General features: G+C 36.9%; 2 protein-coding genes across 3 annotated transcripts in view; one reads left to right on the forward strand and one right to left on the reverse strand.

The window, feature by feature from the left end:
* The first annotated feature begins 234 nt into the window (after positions 1–234).
* Gycbeta100B (guanylate cyclase soluble subunit beta-1-like) overlaps positions 235–25,072 on the forward strand; it is a 110,622-nt gene continuing 85,784 nt past the window's right edge. Inside the window, exons 1-2 of one of the 2 annotated variants that reach the window (XM_069132100.1) lie at positions 235–434; positions 3,795–3,926. The gene's annotated coding sequence lies outside the window, so the exon portion shown is untranslated. Of the gene's footprint in view, positions 435–1,408; positions 2,092–3,794; positions 3,927–25,072 lie in introns of those variants that run through there. The other variant, XM_069132101.1, reaches the window with a different exon arrangement.
* The window catches only part of Gycalpha99B (guanylate cyclase 1 soluble subunit alpha 2), a 48,371-nt gene continuing 31,486 nt past the window's right edge, over positions 8,188–25,072 (reverse strand). Inside the window, exons 4-11 of the mRNA XM_069132096.1 lie at positions 12,636–12,981; positions 11,191–11,572; positions 10,665–10,844; positions 10,057–10,195; positions 9,774–9,940; positions 9,549–9,692; positions 8,767–8,921; positions 8,188–8,648 (exon numbers count right to left, since the gene is read on the reverse strand). Coding sequence (XP_068988197.1) covers positions 8,450–8,648; positions 8,767–8,921; positions 9,549–9,692; positions 9,774–9,940; positions 10,057–10,195; positions 10,665–10,844; positions 11,191–11,572; positions 12,636–12,981 — 1,712 coding nt within the window. The 3' untranslated portion in view covers positions 8,188–8,449. The remainder of the gene's footprint in view (positions 8,649–8,766; positions 8,922–9,548; positions 9,693–9,773; positions 9,941–10,056; positions 10,196–10,664; positions 10,845–11,190; positions 11,573–12,635; positions 12,982–25,072) is intronic.

Raw genomic sequence — 25,072 nt, forward strand, 5'->3', positions numbered from 1 at the left:
CCTGATTGTCACATTACGTTGCACAGAGATAAAGAAACTGTCGATCGCAGAGCACTGACGCGCGAACGAAATCCTGTACGGGCCCGATATGACACACGCTATGCGTCGCACATACAACTTTCGCGCGCTGCAGACTCCGGCAGACTGAGTGTCGAGAAAGTCTTGAGGCTAGCGTACGCGATTGCTGCGCTCCTGGCGGCCGATACCCGACCTACAGCGTCACGCGTCTTTGGCCGGTCTCTCTGTATTTCGATTCCTTAGAAACTCGAGTGTACGTTTCTCGTACAGGTTTTGCACATCCTAAATCAAATCCTTCGCGATTCACCGATGCAGAAATACCATCCGAAAATAACAATCACGATTTTTGTAAATATAACGAGACAGCGATCTTTGTACGACGTTGTACATTTTATGCATCGTGATCACGTTCAATGGTAAGAATCATTCACTCTAAATACATTATCCACTTCTTCAATATATCGTTTTAAGTCATCTTTTATAGGCTAAAATTTGTATCTCATAAGAAGTGTCCGACGTTTCGTAGATTTTTTAGATTAGTTATGTATTTAACTGTGAATTAAAATCTATAAGATCAAAGTCAAATCTTTTATTGAAGTACCTCAAACTGCCACCAGAGCAGAGGTATGATTTAAGTTCATCGTAAGTCACAAGTATGTATACGTATAATATATCTAACTGTCAGTCTAGCGTGTAACCACTAAACTTCGAGGTTAGTTTGTTTATCGCTCTTACCTCACTTCTACGAAGAAGTTCCCAAGCCCTCTCGGTAAACACGGTCGACATTCACACGATGGTACGCGGGTCGCGGTAAACAATCTCTTTTGAACTGTGAATACATACGAAGACGCATGTATAGTGTATACGCATTTGGCGAGCACGTGGCACGAGTTATCTCGAAACAGACTCGAATCTACGTGCGACATGATGGACGTATGGTCGACTATATTTTTCTATTGTACAGGTGTGAATGTTCGATGAGTGTAATTTAAATCCAATAGTTCCGGCGCAAACTTTAGAATTCATCGATCGAGCACGCTTCGCTTCTATCGATTCGATCATGGGAATTCCTTTTAATCTATACACGAGAACGTATCGTGTTGCCGATATTCTCGCTTCGTGGTCACTATTCAATACGAACTAACGTGGATGAATTGTACGTAACCATCGTTCGATATGTAGGTTATAACGTTACTTTTGCAATTGGATAATTGTATTTATTGCGACTTAAATCGTTAGCGACAGCTTTGTATTCGGCGTTTTTTAGGCTCGTGAAATGTTAGTCGGCAAGGCTGCCAAGCGTAAATAAACGCGTCAGAGACAATAGCCATTGTGGAACGAATCAGTCGTGGAAATGGATCGTTCGGATTGGTATATAACGTTTTCTCTTCGTGTATGTTAGTATTCGAACGCCGAAGTTACGATTGATCAACGTTAAATCAGAATGCAGAGGGAGTGGCAATGGCGGGCGAATTTTTAGTCGCGCGTATCTACCGTGCTGTTCGGGAGTACACCATTTATTAGTAGCAATTGAATAAATTACGTTCCATTCACCATAGTCCCCTCGTTCGTGTATTTCATGCATCGTCTCTCGACCTCATCCCATTCATGACAAAATATCTTTTTACGCTAATAATATCTCGCGTAGAATAGTTTTTTATATGATCTCTTCCCGCGCGTGAACAGATTAATCGAATCAACCATGATTTCGTGCAACTCCGAGAAATACCAGATAACGTCCCGTTATTCCGGTCGTAGGATACATTGTCCATGAAATATTTTTCCGTAGTGAATTGCGTACGATATTGACGATACGTATACAATGTAGCATTATTATGGTTAAAGGGTTTGGTGTTGCGCGTTTGAAAATTCAGTACGTTAAACGAGATGTAAGCTTTCGTATCCGCGATAAATTTTTGGTTTCGTAATACCAATAATTTTAACTTGTGCTCGTATATGTACCTTTCTTTCTTTTTGTTCTCCTTCTTTCTCGTATGCATATGTTCGGGGTGCGGTCAAAAATATTTTACAATGAGAAACAGAAAATGATTTCTTACGCAGAAATAAACAAAGGTTAGTGTCATTCAGGGTTTACTTTCAAAAAAATATATATTATACACTTACATAGTTAACTATAAGGAGCATTATAGTAATTAATGGACCGTATTTTATATTAGCTATATAAATGTGTATGTATGCCTCGAAAACTGCCTCGGGCGAACAAATTTTATTCTGCTCGTTTGATTTGCTCTTTCATAAAGAATAATCTTCTGTCCGCGTGTATAACAATTTCGACCGCGCCATGTTTATACTCGAATATTTTTTTGTCAACAAGAGGAAAGAAGACATTTTGGTACGCATAAACGACAGCGCAGCGAGGTATTCGCTAAATATTTAATATTCGGATCGTTTCCAAAAGCCGGAAGTCATTGCAGTTTAATCAAATAAGCGAATCGATCAGAGAGACAGTTGAATGAAACGGTACAAAGAATACATGCGTATCTCAATATCGTGCATTCGTGCTCGCATTATGAGAATAGATATGGGAGAACAGGTATGAATCGGAAATCGTGTTGTATATGACATATTCCGTCGAAAGCATTCCATTAAGATGTTCTAATTGATAACGAAGTAGTTTCGACTTTATTGCATTTTCTTCCAGTTTATGCAGCTTTTATGACAGTCTTTCAAAGATGAAAGAAAATCGATACCGTCATAAAGTAGAAATATTGTTGATACACATTTATACCGATTTTACCCGCAGATGTTAAATCATTATCTCTTTTCTCTAAGGATTCTTTCTTTTAAGAACTTCTAATCTTTTTTTTTTTAAGAACCTCTGTAGCAGACTTGTTTGATTCTGTTTACTAAGATTTGAGTAAAAAGAGAGGACCTACACGGTTGTAGGTGCGAAAATAAATTACGAAGTGTTTCTTAATGAAACTTTTGCAGTAGACAGTGCTGCGGTAATTTTTCAAGCCTGTCTCATTGTCTCATACTTGTCCTGTTCGCCATGGGAAGAGGATGAGCAGGGACTAAAACGTGAAGAATGAAAAATGTTTATGTTCTCTAGCAAAAACCGAGCGTAAAATTAAAACTTAATAATAAATAATAATAAATAATAATAAAATCAGTTATAGCTGTGACGAAGTAATCAGTGTTATTAGATATTCTTTATTTATTTAATTATCGATTATTTAATTCTATACAAATGTCAAAGAATTATCTTTATTGTGATATTTTTAAAAAATTCTAAAAGAGCAATTCTTAAATCCTATGAATAGAAATGCAACGGAAATTAATAAAGTTTTCCAAGTATCTACATATTTCGCGATTTTCAAGTTGTTCCAGTTGCACAATATAATGCAACCCTAAACTTAAATCAATTCGTGACATTTTTCAACACGATTAGTTAATTCTAAGGCGTGAAAAATATACAAAGTATCTAACAAGCATTGTTCCTCTGGTAATTGGTAAACTTTCATTACTTCAGTTAAATACAATGTCCATCCAAGTTTTTTCACTCATTAACCTGCTTGTATAAGTATAGAACTCCATGATGCACAACTTTTCCTCGTATTCTGTTCTTTTGTTTGTATTATACTTTAGTCGCGAACATTTTTGCGAATACTTTTTATCCTTCAACAGTTTTCCTTAGATAATTTTACATATCTTTAAATATCATAAACATAGACGTAAATCATTAGTAGCAAATAATTCGAATAATTTACTGAACTTCGATTCTTTCGCATAATAAAATGATTTCTTAATTTCAGGATACTTCAGTATCAGTTTACTTGGAGCTGTTACAAACTATTAAGAGAATGTAATTAAGCTGAGAATGTAGATAATGCCGCGTATATTAAACTTGGGATAGTTGAAATATCCTACCATCAGCGTTTAACCACGTGAGTATCTTATTAAAGTATTTACGTAGCTATGTAAAAATGAAAGTTAACTCGCTTGTAAGTTATTATCCTTCGAGTTAACTTCTCTCAATTTCATCCCTTTTTCTTTTTTGTATTTTACCATAACTAATTAAATGCGTAAAGACAAAAATGTAGAAACACGTTAAATTGAAGGAAATGAACTTCGAATTATTTTCAGTGACACGGAATATTACGCAAAATACTTTCATACTTTCATTAGCATTACGTTTCATTCAACAGATATTACGGTGAGTTGTCGCGTTTTGTTCGATCGATGAAACTCGCGTTTCCAATTAAAACGGATTTGAAACTTGTGAAATTTCGTACGGTGGCTGCGAGCCCAGATGCGTCACCTAATTAATAGTCTGACATACACGTCCGATGATTCTCTAAATGCACAGAAGTGCTCGCTAATCGATTACTTCGGTGCATTAGCGTACAATGAGCAATCTATTGCAAGGAGGATCCCTGGCACGGGAACAATGTACTCATTCGGATGGAATAATGTACATTTCGAGTGTAAAGCGGAGATACTGTAAACTTCAACACACAATATATTTACCGAATTCGAATTATTATGAATCAGCTAGTGGAAGAAAGAAATTATCTCTTGCTTAGGATGCTCCGTTCAGTCAAGCTTAATTTGCACCCATTGTCGACAGACTGACGGATGAATGGACGTCATTATTAGACGAACGTTCTCGAAATTGCGCAATCACTTCTTTTTCACTAGGATTACTTAAAAAATTCACGTGATCTGTTAATGATAATATACGACTTTGGGTTTCAAGTTACTTTCATTTTTCAATATATTCTTTCAATTACTAGACTTTAAGATCATTTATGACATGAATGGTCGGTTTTATCATGCCAAATATTTCAAATATTCCTATTATCTGTGGATTAACCTTTAAATTTTCCAAATTACTCTCGTACATTGATCTGTTCACGCAATGAATAATAAATTGACCGGAATATCTTCTAAAATATCTCTATCGGATGCTCTAAATGAGTATTATCGAACAAAGCTTGAGAGAGATTACCCAAATTGCCATCTCGATCAGCGTAATCCAAGTAACTTTTCTTTCAGAAGTCGCCGTAGTTTCTTACGGTCGACCTTTAGCTGCTTTTTCCTCTATAAATGTTCATCAATACGACCGTCCTTTCTCATCTGTTCACCACTTTCCCTCCGTCATTTTCTACCATTACGTGTAATTTCGTTCCACCATAGTCATACTTCGAAGAGAAGAGACATAATACTGTATGGCTATGATGCTCACGATGCTCGTTCTCGCAAACGGAAGATATTCTCATTTCTCTCCTTCTTCCGCTGTCCTATCTCTCTCTCTCTCTCTCTCTCTCTCTCTCTCTCTCTTTCTCTCACTCTCTCTCTCTCTTTCTATACGTGTACTTTTCATTACACGTCATCTAAGTTATTATTCCCCTATGCCTACTCTCGCGCGTGCTATTTCCTTTTTTCTTTCTCTCTCTCTTTTTCTGTATCCGGCTCGTTTCTTGTATTTTGATATCAGGCTCTGTCTGTCTCATTCCGCGGGCTGCTTCGTTAGTTTCAGCGGCGTTTGATTACGCGGCATAGCCGGAAGGTCCAATGTTTAATTTCTTTCTCTTTGCACGGCCTCGGGTTTCGTTGCGATGAATGGCAGCATAAGAAATAGTAAAGGTACGTTTACACAGGCAAGGCACGCGAAAAAGCACGCGGTCAGATACGCCGGTATTATGTGTGCGGCCGCGCAACCAGGCAACCAGGACATTGCCGGTTCTTTTGTAATTCCTTTCTTGCCGGCTTTTTAGTTTTACGCTATTCGCCCGATTTCTTTTGTGACAACTCGGTAAAATAACGCGTGTATGCTCCGGAATTATGAGTGTCGACATAGTACGAACCAGTATAGGGACCCTTCGAACCAACGCGTGATTGGCTACTTTTGCAATACCGGAAACCATTACGGCAGAACTTTATTTATCTCGAGCTGCTATCAGGGAACAAATAATTCATACAACCGAAGTTAATATTGGAGGAATTTATCGATCCTTTCTACCTATGACACGGTTGCACTAATGATACAATATAGTTTGTGCAAAAGGTATGAAATCAGTCTAGCGTAAAGGTTGTAATTCCCTGATAACGGGGTTTCAAATTTCTAATAATCGGAAAGTGAAAGTATGATTTTTTAGTAACTTAGGAAATATCTGTTTCATGTCTAGTTGTCAGCTGTTCTTATAAGGAAATATGAAATCGTATAGTGATTATAAAGTGTGGTTATAACAAAATAAAAGAAAAATTAGTATTTAATTAAAGGTAATAGTCCATTTATTAGAACTTGCCATATGACAGATAGTTCATGTAATAGTGGCTTCCTAATTCCGTTCACTACGTACGATTCCTCATTCAAATAATAGGAATTCACATTTAGATAAGTGGATTCAATCTCACAGGAGTTTCATTTAATCCGGCACTAACTAAAATTTCATTCCAATAAAGAGAGTTCTACTGTATCAGATTGCGCCATGATTATCTGTAGATTTTAGCCGAAGCTGAAAGTAAAGTTCACTCGAGTATCGATCTGTGAAAGTGTAATACTACCATTGTCTTATTACATGTTGAACTGGCCAGCCCAGTCATGGTTATTCAAAAACCGATTTCTAATGAAGTTGAAAATGAAATTCGATGATAACGAAATTCGTAACCAATTTAAAAAATCTTCTTCGTGCTACGTTCTAATTAGTTGCCCTTGAAATGTTACAGTTTCTTGCTGCATTAATTTAATACCTGTAACATTTATTGGAAAATTGTGCAATTTTTTTTAGAATTGCTACGGTATATTTATATAATACCGACATATTGAACGTCATTATTTTATTATACGATTAATACATGTATTATTTACAATTATCCGTAATATACATTTTAATTCTTAATACAATCAATTGCATCGTGTAGGGTTTAATTGTTCAATATGTTTGTTTACAATGCTTATTAATAGATTATGATTATTTTCTGGAACGAAAGATAAATTCGATTCACATGTTGAAATCATGAAAACGCCAATTCGAAATGGTCATGCAAAGATCTTGCAAAATAAAGCCGAAAAAACAATTACGATGTTCGAAGAAGAGCAATTATTTGCACAGTCTATTCTGTACATTTTGAAATTGACGAGTCTCGATATAATATGTAGCATTTAAGTTAAATTAATATCTATGAGTCAACATAGCGAACATCAAGATGTTTGGTGAACTATAAATATAAACAACATATTTCTATTCTATAAAATGACATTTATCTAAGAGAATATATCGTAAAATGTAATTGAAGCCTACGATGATAGTAGCCATAAAGAAATTTAACGATCAATAAAAAATCTGTGTAGAATTAAAAGAATATTTAGTATTTACTAACAGAGAGCTATACTAATTTAGAAATCGATCTGGAAGTCAGAGACGTTGGTAGGATTTAAATCTCAGCACGACTAAACATAGATACTCCACTCGTCTTCCTTTACGATCTCATTTCTTTTCCTTGGACAATGGGTTTCGTGCAAATGAAACGACATTCGAGACATTAACGTCGCGGCTAAATAGTAGAAATCAAGGGAAACAGTGGTGGCGAGGAGGAAACCGGAACGGACGCGATCACGGGAACGTAACGTACCATGGTAAATAAGTAATGTCGCGGGGGAAAGTGCACCGATAGAGTATCAGGTCGAAGGGAAGGAAGGAAAGAAAGAACTGGTCGGACAACGCGCCACGAAGCAGCCTGTAACGATAACCGGCTGCTTCGGTAAAGAATACAAATTGTTCTATTATTTCCACGAACAAAGAATCACGTTGTAAAAGATTCGAATCTGGAACAAGTCTTATCAAAAATAAAACCAACTGGTCGGCTTCAAAGGGATAGAGGTAGGTAAGGAACGGAATGAAAGAATGGCGCTATATCGACTCGCGGTAAGCATTCGAGATATTGATATCCTCGCAGTTGTATACGCTTGGGAAATAGAATGTTTGTTGGTAAAACTCGACTGCAAGCTATTTATTATTTAGATCGTAATATGATAAAGTTAATTAAATGATAACTGTCTTTTTATCTCTCACAAATTTGTAGATCGATCAATGTCGGATGATAAAGTTACGCAGCGTTAATATCCGGCCGCTAATGAAGGAATGTGGCATTCGTGACAGAGTAGATATCGGTGGAATGTCGACAAATTAAATAAATCAGATGATTTATGATACAGATTTATTTGCTCACATGGTCATAAGTATATAATAATTGTAACCTAATACTCTGCGTATAAATATTATCGGCCCGGGAATTGGCCGTTTAGGCTGGTTAGAATCAGCGTTGTTACACGGTGCCAGTTTGTGAACTCATTAGAAACAGACGTTTACCGAGAAAGTGTTGTTAGTATGGACAGAGTAGCGTTGGTATAGCGACATTCATGAACGACGTATATTCGTTGGAATGGTTTTTATTATTTAAGTATCTACACGCTGCTCCCGAGCCCGTATTCCCTGATCGCGCTCTGAATATGTAAATCCAACGGGAAAGTGACGTCAACGTCCTTGTGTTTGTAGCCATTCAGGAAGTAAGACGTTCCTTCTATGTTAGCTGGAAATTCCTTTGGTAAGAATTCCTTTTGTCGTGGTTCCAGATCAAATCCTGATATAGGATATTTCAATAAGCTGCCATAAACAAATCACAGTGTAAGTGACATGAGACTTACTGTAAGAATATATATACGTAGTACACTGGTATATTATCGATTTGATATCGTTAATGTTATAAGTGGAAATTACTTACACATACGTCGTTGGACTAATGTGGATACGAAGAGGTTCACTTAAAGATTCAAACTTATTAGCTAAGGTAACATTGTGTCCGAAAAGACAGTACCTCGGCATCTTTTTTCCAACAACTCCTGCTAGTACCATTCCGGTGTGAATGCCAATACGCATCTAAAATATTATTTTCATCATGAATATTTCCCTTATTAAAAATTGAAGTAATAATTGGAATTCTATCAATTAGAAGAAGACATTTGTAGTTTATAGTCTTCAAATTAAAAAATTTTAGGATGGAATAATATATGTAACATTTATTTCGTGTTATTACCATTATATGAAAATTTTGAAATATCATAAACATGATAAATGAATTTTAAAATCGTAAGAATACAATATTTAATTATACCGACGTAAATTACAAAGTAGTAAATTATTAACTGTAGTGAACTATGGCCTGTATCGCATTAAATCTGGCGTAACCTACTTTGAAAGTTAATGCAGTAGCGCAGTCACCTTACTTATCATCCTTTCTGTCATCGCAAGCAAGGGATACTTTAAATGGGAAAAGTTTTAATAGTCTCATAAATAGGAATAGTAAACAATTAAATACCATATCCTTGAAATATGTGTATAACGTGGAATATTAGTCATTTCTACATGCGTGTATAGTATTTGATTAGAATTTTAACATTGTCAATAAGATTTATTAAAAAAATTTCCCAACTAAAATGTATCTATCTTAAATGGGATACAAACCCAATAGTAAAATACATTAAGGAGACGTAAATATTTCCTCACCCTTATTGGTTTACCCTTGTGAGTTAAATGATGAGAACATGCTTGTATCATTTTTAGAGCCATCCAAGCTATTTGTTGTGCATGAATGTGAGTGTTACGATGAAGGCCACATGCAACGCAGTAGGCATCTCCAATTGTTTCCACCTGAAATTTTGATTTTAACTTAATTAGTATCTTCATAATAAGTCGTAGAAGATAATACGCTCATTTGCGTAAAATTCGCACTTTATAAATATCTAACTGGCCACAAAATGAGTCAAACTGTTCATAAAGGTTTTGAAGCATGTTGATAACCATCATTGGTGTCGCGGTAGAACAAATTTCTGTAAAACCGACAATATCACTGAAAAGCATCGTCACCTCAGGATAAGTTTTTGCCTCAATTGTCTCTCCTGAAAGAAAAATATGCAATTGAATTCAGATAAAATTACAATTCAAGATCAAATAAGGAACGAAAGTTAAAATACTAGGACTTTTTTATTGGCTTAACCGTAATTGAAATATTTACCCAACCATAAACGTTTTGCTATATCTGGAGGAAATATAAGATGAAGCAAGCTGACATTCTTTTCTCTTTCCGCAGACACAGCTAGGTTTGCTTCTTCTATAGAGCTTTTCAATTTGTCCATCCGTCTTCTCAAACCATCCTGCGTCAGAAAATTAATTTTTAATTAAAATTATTCTTCCGTATGATTATATAATTTAAAAAAAAGAGAGAATTTAAGTAATGGATTTATAAAGAGAACAACTTTATCAGCACATGTTTGATTCCATCCACTATACTGGATAGTGTCGCCATCTAGAACGTAACGCTCTGTACGCTGTTGCCCTCTATCCTGAGGAATCAAAATCTTTTCAAACAGACACGTCCTTTAAAGATGTATTACAATTTGAACATCATTCTACCCAATTGAAAATCCTAATGAATACTTCAAAAGATCTATTCATTGATGAAATTTTCATCGACGGATAAAATTGCACGTTGAAATTCTCTTTTACATTGCTCATAACATAACGCATCGCTTAATGGAATGTATAATATTGTCGCTCATATGAATTCTATAAATATAAATGTAACGATACCGGAGAGAGGATAAAATGTGAATTTTATTATACCTGTGCCCTAGCCTGTTCCCCAACCAAGATAACGTCTCTCGTGGCGTCGTGTAATGGAATATCAGATATAAAAAGTCCTCGACCAGTTAATCCTTCTAGACCGTTCAAGAATGGCGAACTCACAAATAGAATGGAATCCGATTCAGGACAATGGACCATCTGACCTTTCATCTCCAAACCCTGGAATGATTGAAAATTTTTGTAACTCGATTCGATATGGATAATATATTCGATGTTTCAACATTTTACAGAAATATCTTAAAAATACGTATAACGTAATACAATCTTCGACCGAATTAGATTTACGTCGATCTTCATAAAGGCTAATTTAGTTTCATCTCGTATTATTCCTTCAAATTTTCAGCAACCGTGACAAAATTTAATCAGAGATTAATCTCGATCCCTGTCACGGTAAAAGTTAAATCTTTGATTTCGTGCATCGATATGTAATTCGGCAAAGGTCTGATCGTTGTACGTGTAATAATTTTATCGATTTGCATAAGAATAACATTGTATATTCAGATACCTCCGCGGGATATTTATCGACGCCCTGCGGTCTTTGTAGGGTGAGCACGAAAGGTGTATTCGCGCGCTTCAGTATCTCGTGAAAGATCAAAGTAACTCCGCGTGGTCGTGTAAAAGCGAAGTACGTCGATATTTCTCTTCCTAATCGGTTAAGATGATGCCCGAAAATCCTCATAAATCCGACTCCAAGCTGCACCAGCTCTAATTGTCGATCAACCACAAAGTGCCATGGGAAGGCTTTGCAGAAGCTTGCTACCCCCATACGTAGGTCCGTGGCTTCGGTCGACAGTGGACGGAACGGGGACGTGACCGTGTCGAGATTATCGTCGATCTCCGGATCGACCACCAAATGCTCGCTATAGCGCTCTGGAGTGATATGATACCTGCGAAGCAGTTCAGTGAACGTCATTACGCTTGTAGGATAGAGTGCCTCGGGTTAGTGTACAAAGTCGAACCATGTTATAGGTTAGATCAAATTCTGAATTTCAGACTTTCAAATACTTCAATTTTCAAAAAGTATTCAATCTCCAGATATTCAAATTGCCAAACTTCATAACTTTTCAAATCAAATTTCATAAAGATACACAAAAGCAACCCCAATTTCTTATCTACTTATTAGATTACTAATTACTTTTTGAATTCATTCTATCACACATTGTGCGAATCGATTTTCCTTATAAGGTGCCTTAATCAAAACGGAGCTAATTCGAACTAATTGCGGAACTGGGCTCGAACTATTTGGACGGTGTTTTTTTCTGAGAAGTAATTGGAAGCAGATTTACTATTTAACGAATTCGTTTCTCATGGCGAATGTGTAATGAAGTTCTTGAAATCGGCAGGCTGTCCGTATGTTCCTGGTTTAAATGTCTGCAAACATCGGCGATCAATATTTGACCACTTCATAGTGGCGCAATTTCGAGAACTCTTTCAGTATAGGTGTAAATCGAGCGATACGATGTCTACACGCACAGCGGCTACCGATCGAACGAGCAAATACTAAATATTGTTCTTTTGAATGTAACACAGAACTATCGTACATCGGTGCGTATTATTCGTTTCGAGTGTTCCGACGATCAATAAATCGCAAGTTGGCCGTTGGACGTACCAGATTTCAAATACATATTCTCAGCTTAAATCTATAACGGTACATGGAAGCAAAATAAAAAGCAGTTGAGGAGCCGCTTTCTGGATTAAATTCTGCTAACCCTCTTTATGCGCGTGTGTGACTATGTTTTCGCCTCTGCGTACCAACTTTATTAAAATTTTTTTATTCAAATATGCCGTTGTTACAGTTATTTCATTCGCAGGAGATTGTAACTAAGCGCAAAATGAACTACAAAAAAAATCGTTCTTTAAACAAGCATGTACGAGATTTTTTATTATAGAGGGAATACAAACAAAAAACAAAATAAAAAGAATGTAAATGCATTATCGAAAACTACTTACCTAAAAAATTTGGTGTTGTATGGATCGGGTAGAATATATACATTGGCATCATCGTTATAAAATTGTCTGGCGATGCCCTTTAGGCTACCGACTAGTAGATACGCGACAGACGGGTGGTCAGTCGTAAAATGAAGCTCGATCGCTTCCGGTGTGGCAATGCATACGAACTCTGCCTCCGCCTCGGATCCGGACTGGTGTTGCACGACATCGTTCACGCCATCGAGGGTGGTCAGGAAAGCCGTCAGATCGTTCCCGAGGCAACGGAACGCTCTTTCAAGTAGACCCACGCAAGCAGTATAAATCAGCTCCTGGCCAAGCTGATCGAAAAATATGCTCACGTCCACGTCTGGAAAAGGTTCGCTGAATTAGCTTCAACTTAGTCGACGTAGTCATTTAGACGCAGTCCTAGTAGAATGGACCTTTCGCAACTGGGGACGAAAAGTAACGCGAACCGCTTGTTCAGATAACTCGAACGCTGACCTAGGTGCTTTACGTTCGAACAAGTTTCGTGTATGTGGGTCAGGAGTGACCTACGGTATATACTTACCGTTAGATGTTCCTTCGATAGATGCTGAATCGAAGTAGGAATAATTGGCATTTTTTGGAAGGTGAATCGATCGTTTTAATTGGTTCTCGAACTTTGGAAATCGTGGATTTTATAGGATTCGAATAATATAAAAGTTTCAACATGCAGAAAATAGGCAAAGAAAGCTAAAAAAAAGTATTTGAAACTAGATTGGGAAGTGCATGATTGGAAAATGCTCGGGGGTTTATTGTATCAGAAATTTAAATGTACCTACTGTCAAATGCGACAGAAAATTACACGAAATGTTTTACGGATAATTATTCGGTTTTTTGATTGCTTTCTTACACGTTTGTTCGAATATTTTTTTCAGGGTATCTGCGTGGAAAATGGCAGGTCGTTAATTGCTGATAGTATTACTCGATAAATGAACACACATTCCTTTTTCAACGAAAAGTATTAATAAACCGCTGTTAATTATGTAAATTCACTTGTTTTACTTGCGTGTAGTGCAGTTAATTATGAATGAAACGATACCTCCTACGATATGGCTTTTATTTTTTACGTGTCATTTATTCGAATGTGGTTTTCTAGCGCACAATGTTAGATTTAACTCCAAGAGATTCGGTAGAAAGTCTGGCACAACACGTTCGTTAAAAATCTCGTTGAGCTACCAACCGTATTTGTAGAAACTTCCTCCATATAAATATTCGCCAGTAACAAAAACTGCATGCAACAAATAATCAACTCTTGGTTTATCGATGTCCTCGTTTATCACCAATCAAATACTTCAGCAATTACTTCTTTCGTGGAAACGAAAGTCCCACACTCCATCGTTGGAACATTATTCAGCTGAATTTACGATACTTAACAAGTTTCCCGAACATCGCTGTAATTCTTTTTCGAAAAGCCCGTTTGTTTCTTCAAATTCTCTTCGATTTTCTCACATTTTCTCTCGCATCAGTTAACCTGATTTCATTAATTACTTAGCTATTTCTTGAGCGTTTCAACGGAATGTGTAATGTTTCGTTCGCACGAGGACAGTGAGCAGACGTAGTCTTATAGAAATTTCAACAAGCAGATCACGTTTTTTCTTCGCGACTTTTAATGCTGCGTATTTAGTATTGATCGTTTGAACATCCTGAAAGTCAGGATTTTTCAAAGTTTACAACATTGTCGTTTTACGTTTACGATGTTTCACGTTTATAATCGGTTAACCGCACCCGAGCACGTCGTTGTTTTTCAATTCCAAAGTCGTAGGAAATGTGCTTTATACGACATACCTATACGTTTTAAATACCAGTAGCTAGCAGAAGGTTTAATATCTTTCATGTCCGGCAAGTTCGATGTTTCCCGATGGATGAAGCAATTAAAAAAAACAATAAGAAAATCAGAACAGAGAGGTTGGATCTCTCGTTCCAGGGAGATATTCGTCACAGCAGACTGAATGCGGCCGTAATTTCGCTGACGAGACGACCAGCGACGAATTACTCGAATCTCCCTGTCCCTGTGATAAAGACCAAGCAAAATGGAGGAAACAAATAAAAATTCCAATCGTTACACGCTGAGTGCTTCTAATGTGATGATAATCGGACGATTTCGATTTGCCGAATGCACCTTCCGTTATTGTAATTCTGATCTCTAGAATTTTCTAGCTTGACTGAATTTTTCAGAAGTTTTCAAGGGATTAAGGAGAAGATTTTAAAGAAGATAGATTGATGTAAATTGGACAAAATCTGCGATTCATGCTACTATACATGTACGTGTTTTTCTCTGAGTAAATAATTACCAATCTCAAATTTCTGGATCACTTCAGGAATGATGGTTCTTGAGTTAATTATAGGGGTGCTTAAGGACTGCTTTTTGCATTTCAAGAGTACTGAACTTTGCCAATATCCAGATTCAGCACAGATCCGTTTTTGCGTTGGGTTTTATTATATCGACAAAGAGAACCGATCGATCGAATAGCTGAATTGCGAGATTCGAATGTTTTTTACCTCTAACAGTGACGAAGAAGAAACTCACTCAGCTGAATTATTATTAAAGCTTGTTTCAAACACGATGATATTGAAGTACTACGAAACAAATGCAACTCAACAACGCATATCAGAATGATCGAACTGAAGTCTCAAGTCTTTTTTCCAATTAAAACCATCTTCGAATTACAATGCTAGTATAAAATCTCGAACATAGTTCATCCCATTCTCCACATACTCTGCAGAAAACTCTACGATCGCAGTTTCTATCTTCCATTGCGGCTCGATTGAAAAATGTAAGTTCCTAGAAGGAAATCAGCGGCGTGCAGGCCAAGCGTTGAGGAGGTGGGAAAAATTTACGCGTCGACCTCGAGGTCGTGCGGTCGATAAACGACCGATAGAATCGAGTTCCCGTGATAAAGCGGCGGTTAGCTCCCTTGCAAATCCGGAAATCGAAGCGACCTGGCCCGGTTAGTTCTAATGGCCGCGCGTATTATTTCCCACCGAATGTCACTGGCAGCGCGTGATAATCAATAGCGGTCACCGACCGCCTATATAATACGTATGGCCAATCGTCTGGAACATCGCGTGATGCTTTTGTGACAGCCTGCCAAATCGCCCAGCTAAGCTTGACAAATCGATGGCTCCTTGGCAGTCTGAGTTCGTAGCCTGTCGTCGACTACAACGAAACTTCTATAAGAGGTAAACATGTTCAGGATACAGGGGGAGCAAAGAACTAAGATTAACCTATTAGCTTAGTATATATGAATTAAGATACTCGGACGAGTAAGTGATATAAATGACGAAATATTGAACCTATTAGGAGGATCAAACAACATAGCTTATTATAATGTTACAAATATTTGAATTTCTTTAAATTTTACAAAATTGCGGAATCTAAGTGGACGAGAAATAGCAATGAGAAAAGTATTAAGCGAATCTTTGAACTTGTTCTAAACGTTAGACAATTAATATACGTGTATAATATTTTTATAAAACGTTATAACAATATTGTAAGGGATTGGAGATTTATAACGAAATTTTCTAGATAAATACAGATCTTTTGTGTTATTTCCTGCACTCATCATGTTTCTGGGAAAAAATGTACTTGTATCATTTCCCACAGAGTCCCTCAATTGGTTTCGAAACCTAACCTGAATCAACTCGACGTCGATTCTGAACCTTACCAGGCAATGTCATAAATGTCCCTCCCGTGGACATCGAATTTATGGTGTTATAAATCCGAATTTATACGACATATCTCTTTCCGAATTTTACGCAGGATAAAATACGATTCAATCACTTATTTAACAAGTTTTTCATCCGAAAGAATTCTTACTATATTCACATTAACTTTTATAAAAACATCTTTGATCAAATATTATAGTTCCATATATATGTACTTATTAACATAATTAATTCAACCACCACTTCATACTTCAATCCAATAATTTCAATAAAAGTAACATGACATTAATAATAGTTGGAAGGCAAACATGGAAAGGTCACATATACCATGCACTAGAACAAAATGTTTTCAATCATTTAATAATAAATAATATTGGATGCAACAACAGAGACATTACAATATATGTTTATGAAAATGTATATTGAATGATTCCACTTAATATGTCGTATATTTATAGAAGAATTTACGAATTGTTTGTACTCTACTGACTTGGAAGAGAGTTGTTCGCTGAAGCTAGAGTTTCGCACAGGTATACCGAGTCGTTACAATGTTATCGATTGAATGCCGTTCAGTTAGATACTGCTTATATACCGTAATGTGACTTGAATTCTTACGCTTCTTTTAAGGTTACGTATTTTAGAGAGAAAATATAAGCTATGGGCAAAATCTGGTTTGCGAATTTTAGTTTGTGTTCTCATTTTCTAGAAAATAACGGCTGATCTAGTTTAGGAAAGTAAAAGATGGCTTTTCTTGGAAACAGAAGAAAAGTGTGTAGAGGAAAAATCAAGAATACCAGTTCCATGAAAAGTTTAGAAACTTCTTTTTGGTAGCGTGGTTCGTTATGCTTCAATATCAAACTCGTTTGAATCTTGAAAATTTAATTTACGAATAGTTTTCTACTTCTCAGTGAATTTGTGACACAGGTGCGATATATGTAGATAGTGAATTACAAAGATTGCCAGGAAGTCAACGAAAATGTGGTTCTGAGGAAGCACATAGTCCAGAAAACGTTCGAGAAGTTCTGCCCTCTCGATATTTCCTCTATTTTCCTGTGTTACAATCTAGTGTCGTGGAACACGAAGGTTTGAGTAAAGGAACACGCAACACCGTGTAGGAGGAAATGCCCTAGTACAGTGTCACCGAACAAATCCTCGAATCGATATTCTTGAACCTTACGGGAACTACCCTCAATTACGAAATCACAATAACTATGTCTTTGTTGTAAAAAATCTGAATAGTGATCCTTTGTGCAGTGACATGCTCTTTCCCTTTTCAATTCATGAAAGGTCCCATGTGTTCCATTACCAAAGCAACGTTAAGGCAACAATACGGTCTAACGAAATATCACAGGCTTCTTCCCAGTTCGCTTTGAACCTGCATTCTACATTGGCGCGCGGCGTAACAGTTCTCAACCGCGTTTATTCGTGACTCGATTTCGACGAAGCAGGGTGTACTCCCTTTGAGGGGATGTTGATATTCACGGCTGATTGAATATCAACCGTTACATACGTTTGTGTACGCTTTTGCAGCGTCGAGCACTTTGGACGATTCGTGGACCATGATACGCGACAAGTTATAGAAAACTAGCTGGAATTAGGTTACAGAAACAGATCTAGAATTTAGGCAAGCGACTCTCAAAAAAGTCGTGCCCCCTTAAAAGGGTTGCATTTTACTTCGACTAGTCCCTTTCTTCAGCTAGCAAGCGGTGGTGTATCGATCGTGATTGTGTGCAGCGTTTCCACGCGAGTCAATAGGAGAAAAGGTCTAATACGGGATACGCCTTTTCAAGGCGAAGCGTCTCGAGCCACTCTCCAAGGCTCCATCACGATCGCACGAGAAATCCTTTTTGCGCTTGGCCAACTCCAAAGAACGATCTCGTGCTACTCTCCCTCTTGTTATCTTTTATTTTTTCTCTTTCCCTCGCTTATTCTCTCCTCACCCTTCGCTTTTTCTTTCGCTCTTGTTGCATTGTTATCGGTAACGTCAGAGGAACACGCTTCCACACCTAGAAGATAGACCGTACCGCGAGAAACCTGTTCTTTGGAAAACCATCGATGTTAATTTTACGGAGTAAAACCGATCTCACAGATGTCTCTGGAGTTTTCACGCAGTAATAATATCTAGCAATAATAATGCGTTTAAACAGGGAAATTATATTAGACTCGGTCGGAGATGAATCTTTCACGGTTGGTAAAAGGGTTTTCCATCCTAATTGCGAGGGCGCAAGCTGTGCCGTACACCGCAACGCGGTTACAAAGGGTCGAGCTATGTTATTGCATTATCGTAGAGCATGTCGCGCTAATGAGTAATAAATTCTTATCGTCTGAGCTTCCCCTCGCTGTACATATTGTACTCCATCTTCAACAAGCGAAATCTCAAACGCAATTCTTATTCTTTACTTCTCTTCACATATTCTTTATTCTTTGGAATCTTATCCTCTAAGTGTTCAGATATTTTCATGTATATTGCTTGATGTGATCACAGCGAAAGGAATTATTGTAAAACGTTCAAATGTTGCGAAATGCTCGCGAGTGTCACGCCATCGACGAATAGACTTTCTGATTTCGAAAGACCGCTGCCGGAAATCGTTGATAAAGTTCCGACAGAATAGTCGAATTTGAATACGTTGCTCTGCATATTGATTGTCCATGATGATTAATGAGACGTTCACGAAGCATGCTGTACTATAACTACAGTACTTGACAACCGAATGCAAATTAGGTTAACATGCCCTCGAAGATGAAGGATCGTGCCTGAACCACCTGACAACATATATTGCATCTCATCGAACATGCTAGTCTGAATTCTCGGTGCATCATTAAGATCCATCGATGGAGAACCATTATTCACGGACTGCTAGGATCTTCTTTTGTCGAAGTGACTTTATTAAGTGGGAAAATTATTGTTTCACCGAGGTGGAATTATTCTTGAGAAATTAGCTTCTTAAAACAATTAATTTGTATTATCGGTTGTACCGGTTTGCGATGAGAACTTCCAATAAACTAATTAATTATCCTGTTCCTTCAGAAAAATTCTCTCATCTAAAGACTTTTATACGTGGTATGGTAAAGTTTCCGGTGAATACAAGCTTAGTAGCGATTTCACATAGAGAAAAACTTTGTCAGTAAACGAAGTTTGTACAGAGAATTTTAGAATATGATAGACCTTTATCCGAATTTCATTAATTTCTTTTATCTGAATGTGAACTCCTATTACTTCATTTTCTGTTTTATGATAATAATAGGCAATTATGGAATTCTACTGTATCGAGCCACAGGCTAAATATTTGCTATAAATAAGAGCATGTTGAGCAGGTTGAGTATGTTCCAAAAATATACATTGTACATGTGTCTGTCTACATTCATAGCTTTGAACTATCGAGGACTATTCCTTTAAATAGCACATTTTCAATGCAAAGGCATCGAAACGAGGCTTCTTCCATACACCTGTATGGTCGATACTTTCATTAAGCAGAACAAAAAGCAAGAATTGGGCCACTCCATTACAACCCTGATTTCCATTACGGATCCATGTAATAAGTTTACATATGAACGGCAAATTAGATCGTAGCAACGCAGCGGTTAACGATTCGTATACATACAGTTACACCTTTAAAAGTTCTGTGTGCGCAACTTATAATCATCTTCGAATGCAACGAATGTTTATCACGGTTAACTGGGTGCAGATAATTGCAGTAACTACTCTGTAAGTGCCCCAACAAGTGCCCGAACAATGTCGGCTCGTTTTTAGATAAATTGGCTGTTCTACCCCCTGAATTAGCGCTTTCATAGATCATTGAATATTAATGACATACGCGCATATGATATGACGTACTGTCATAAAAAAAATATTTACAGTCTTTTCACGCATTTTACGAATATTTATAAATGCAATAAACTCATAAACTGTGTTTATAAATGGACAGATAATACAATTTGTTATTGCTTGTGATGAAGAGAATAATAAAGTTAATTGTTTGAATTGAAAGTAGTTATTTCACACAAAGTTTTAAAGAACAGAATAGCAACAATGTTTTAGTATGGACAGTGAATCTGCTTTTTACGAGGATCGAAACTTCATAAACATTTTAAATAATACGAAAAATTTTCTGTAGATGTCTGCAAAGCATACATAAATTCGAAATCAGTGAACATTGTATAAGTGACACAAGTTTTAGTAAACGCGGCTATATGTCTAATCAATACGATAACGTATTAAAATAATATCTATTTCTCATGACATAACATACACGCAATTACTGAGAACATACATGCATACGATATAATACGATACAAACAACTGAATACCAAAATCTCGTAGAAGAAAACAACGTAAGTCAAATCCCTAGGATTCCCAGACCTTTCCAGATTCTCTGCGTCTGGATTTTCCTCCAATCTTCTGGGCTTTTCGATTTATGAGCGTCTAAATCTTCGAATTTTTGGTCTCCTTACTTTCTGGGTTCTTGGATTCTTGGATTTTGGGAACCTTGAACCCTTGAACTTTTGGGTTCCTGAAGTCATGATCTCTTGCTCTTTTAGATCCTTGGGGTTTTGTACATTTTGAACTTTTGAATGTTTGTGTTCTTGAATTAATAATCTTTTGATTTTTGTGTTCCTCGATACGTGGACTTTTTTAATCCTTTGGAATTTCCAGTTTCGCAGTAATAATTAAACAATCGTTTCTGACAATCCAATTTTCAGACTCGGTTTTTTCAGAAACGAGCCGTCATATGAAAAATTTTCTGTTGTATTATGGTTGGTTGTACTATGATTTTCAACCCGTCCTGTATAATTTGTATATGTGTACTATAGGTATTATTATCTTACATTTTTAGTATCCTCTGTATCAAGTCAATGTATCTAGTAACATCCTCGTTGGGCCCTATGTATTCAATAACGTCTCTAACGGAACCCACGTTCCCAATATCGTCTCTGTTGAGTCCAGTGTGGTCCATATTGTCTTTATTGGGTCACATATGTGTCAGGTCACTTCAGAGTAACCATATATGCGTCCTATTATGGGTTGGTTTAGATTTACCACGTGTTAGACGAATGACAATATGCACTTTGACCAAAAATCTGTTATGTATAACCTATACTTCCTGGAAATTCGACCATATATGTATGCTTTAAATATATACACATGTACGTACTAAAGAATTCCATCCTTATACGGTAAATCTTTCCTACTTTATATACGACGTATAAATTTTATGTACATACATTTATTCAATAAATTTACCCATTTATCAAGATCCTTCTTTTACGTGTATATTTCATAATCCTTATAGTATAACTCATCACGTTCTTCAGCCTAATAACATTCAGAAGTTTCAGAAGGGAACAGAAAACGTGGTCGAATTTGATTTATTAAACGTACTTTCATCTTTTGCTTTTGGTGTTTCGTTGATAAAATATTCAGCCAAACGCTTGTACGTCCCACGTCTCGTCCAAGGATACACTAGTTTCAATCTCGAGAAGGAATATCTTAGATGCCAATGGAACTCGGTACGCATCTTCGAAATGATATAGCAAAATCTATGTAAGAAACATCTACGATAAGAATTATCCACAATTAGAAAATTACGAACCGTTTGAACGTGAGAGAGCCAACTAGATAAACGACACATCCAAGTATTTTCCATTAAATGTACCAAGCTTGACTCCGTAAAATGTGATCCACGTCATAAGCACTATCGCCGGAAACATGATCATAGTGGACACGAATGCAATTTTCTTGGACCACGCTTGTCAGGTTCATTATTGGTTCAGGTCAAGTATCAGGTTAATTAATCTTTCAGATTAGAAATTACATGCATATCGTACGGCGTTATTGCATCGACGTGAAAACTTCGCATATGGGATCGTTTGTTGCACGCCTTGCAACGGCGATCTTGTTAGAACTGTATCATCAAGATAACGTCATGAGCGTGACTGGCATAGTTACTCGGGTATTCTGCTCGTATCACGAATTTGCATTTCTACGGGTAATTACGGGGCTAGGTAGCTACGATTCCAATTCGCATTGCAAGAAAATCAAGATTCGAGCCGTTTTCGACGACACGTGCGCATGTATTACATGTTTAAGACCGCGTGCATACGAGTGATACATGTCAGTACCATTACATGCGCTGTAACAGTGCCAACGCATGTTTCATCGCAGATATATTAATCGAGATCTTACACGTTAATCACGAATTTAAGACTTTCGCAATCCGGATATCGTAGAATATTCAGTAATTAATGTTGTGTGTTTTTATTGTCATGAATGTGCACACATACATTGCCAGTCATAAATGAGCCTCGCAGAAACCAAACTGATCAATTTTACTTTTTATCATTTTCACAACGTCATTAATAATAATAAATGCACGATTAATGATCAAATTTCGAAAAAAAAATTATTTTTTCCATTGAATAAGAGCTTTGGTTGTAAAGCCATTAAACATTAAGAATTTTATTTCGATTTTCGTCTAACATTGCAACCAGCTCTTCCAGAGATTGGACACTGATGTGTCTGATAATTCGATACTATGTACAATAGGTAATGTTCAGTTATCAATTTTGCCCGGCTCTTGTTGTAGGAGTATATTAAATAAAGATTATAAAATTTGCACACCGTTCGTGATAGTTTACCGACTTCACAGTTAGGGAATAACGAATTAATTTGTCTGCGATTCAACTTTACCGCTCCGCAAACATGTGATATTTACGTACGTTCCTCGGGGATTGCGTTAAGAAGCGACTTCGATCACGCTATTCGTGACGCTTGAACGTGATCGTGAATACTTTTTGATAGAATAAAGTTCGAAGTAGGAGAAAATGCGAGTTGTTATTGAGGAAAAAACATTTAGATTTTGATTATAAGCGTAGTTGGAAAATTGAAAGCTGCATCAAATTACAAATTACTGTTGCATTGAATTTACAACTTCGGGCGAATTTTTTAATTTATCTCCGAAATTTTACGCGCACAATTTCGTATACATCATTTAAACATAAATAATCCGTACGATTTATAATAAATCTAATTTCGTGATTTTTATCATAATCTACATTGGTTCACATCATTAGCGAAAAATTTCTGCCAATACATCTCTTCACTATTTGCGTCATCATCTGTGAGATTATCGTTTTCAATATCGTTTCCTGTCTCTGTACGATACGCGTCACGTCGACGTTCGACAAAACCAGAAACCGCGTCGTGTTTAATTTTCACGGAGGAGAGACTGTATTTCAAAGTGACGCATCGATTCTCTGATGAAGACGCGCGAAAACGAGCGGATCGGATAAAAGGGGATTACAAATTGTGCCCCTGTTACCAAGATGGAACGCCTTTGAATATTTTATATCCGCCGGGCTACATATCGATTGGTTTTCGCGCCATTCCGCGGTCATTCAATTAAAAACTCGGTCAAGCCTGTATTAACGAGTGACGCGTTATCAACGGCCCTGTGAGAGAGGAAAACGGCCGAAGACGTTTAAAAGAGAATCGCGGGGAATAGAAAAGCTCAACGAAATTAGTCCCGGATTCTCTGTATGAATAGATACGCCCGACGTTCTCCATTCATCGGACTCCAATTTCTCTTTTTCTTCTTCTCTTCTATTTTCTCTTTCCTCTCTTCACTTACAATCCTTTTCATTTTTGTTCTTTTTATCTTTCTTCTTCCATTAAAAAGTCGCCACAGCGTCGAACGACGGCATTCGACCGAGTACCATCTCGAAAAAGAATTGTTCGACGTCCGGCGCCAAGTAAACTGCATAGAGCACGCAAATTGCTGTCCATTTATCGTAACCGTCAAAAAAATGAAAATGTCCCCATGGATGCGATCGTGAAACGCGTTTATAGAGGGCATCGATTTTATTTTACGACCCGTGCTCGTCTGCCCGTAATTCGACGCTATAAAGTGTCTTCTTTGAAGAAATTCTCGCGAAATTGATATCTGTACCAGTCTTGTTTGCAACGTAGAATGACAACAAAGACACGGTTGCGTGGATTTCTTTCGCTCGATGTCTCAACACGTTCACGGAGCTAACAAACAGCTTCGTTTCCTTGTCGAAGACAAGCAATAGCGAAGTTTTCGAAGGGAGATAAAAGGCAATACCTACGAATGTCTCGTAACGATATATTCGATCCTAAGGTTTTCTTAACGTTTTACATTATTCGCTAGACTACATATTTCAACTCTTAAACGTATCTTCCGTTCAATTTTATAACCTATTATGTTATAACTTTATTCTTTATTACGTTTTCATGACTTTGAAAAATATAACGAATATTGTATAATAAAAATTGTAGTATATTATTTTACGAAGAATTACAATGGATTGACTTACACCACTGTGATTCTGAAACCTATGTTACTTAAGTATATTCATCTATTCGTGCAACCGATGCAATATGTAACCTAAGCTTTCGCCATAAAAAATACGAGCAACAGCACGAGCAATCCAGAAATGGACAGTGTCTTGCTACCTTCGTACGTGGTACACGAAACCCACGAAGTATGGCATAACTTTTCGTCTCTAGAGATTCGAGGGAAGATTTGTCGGGTACGGCTTCGGAAAACGACGAAACGCCAATACTCATCAATACAATAATCATAGACTCGTTCTTAATCTGTCGCGCGAGGATGCCTCGTATGACTAGAAAGATAGAATACAAGGTGCTTTCAAATTATAAGTTAAGTTACCAAAGAATAATAAAATAATAATAGAAATAGAGATGGAATGTTTTTTATTTAGTGAGTTAG

The sequence above is a fragment of the Bombus flavifrons genome, chromosome 2, assembly GCF_040668555.2.
Source record: "Bombus flavifrons isolate JBK064 chromosome 2, iyBomFlav1_principal, whole genome shotgun sequence".
NCBI classification, from domain to species: Eukaryota; Metazoa; Arthropoda; class Insecta; order Hymenoptera; family Apidae; genus Bombus; species Bombus flavifrons.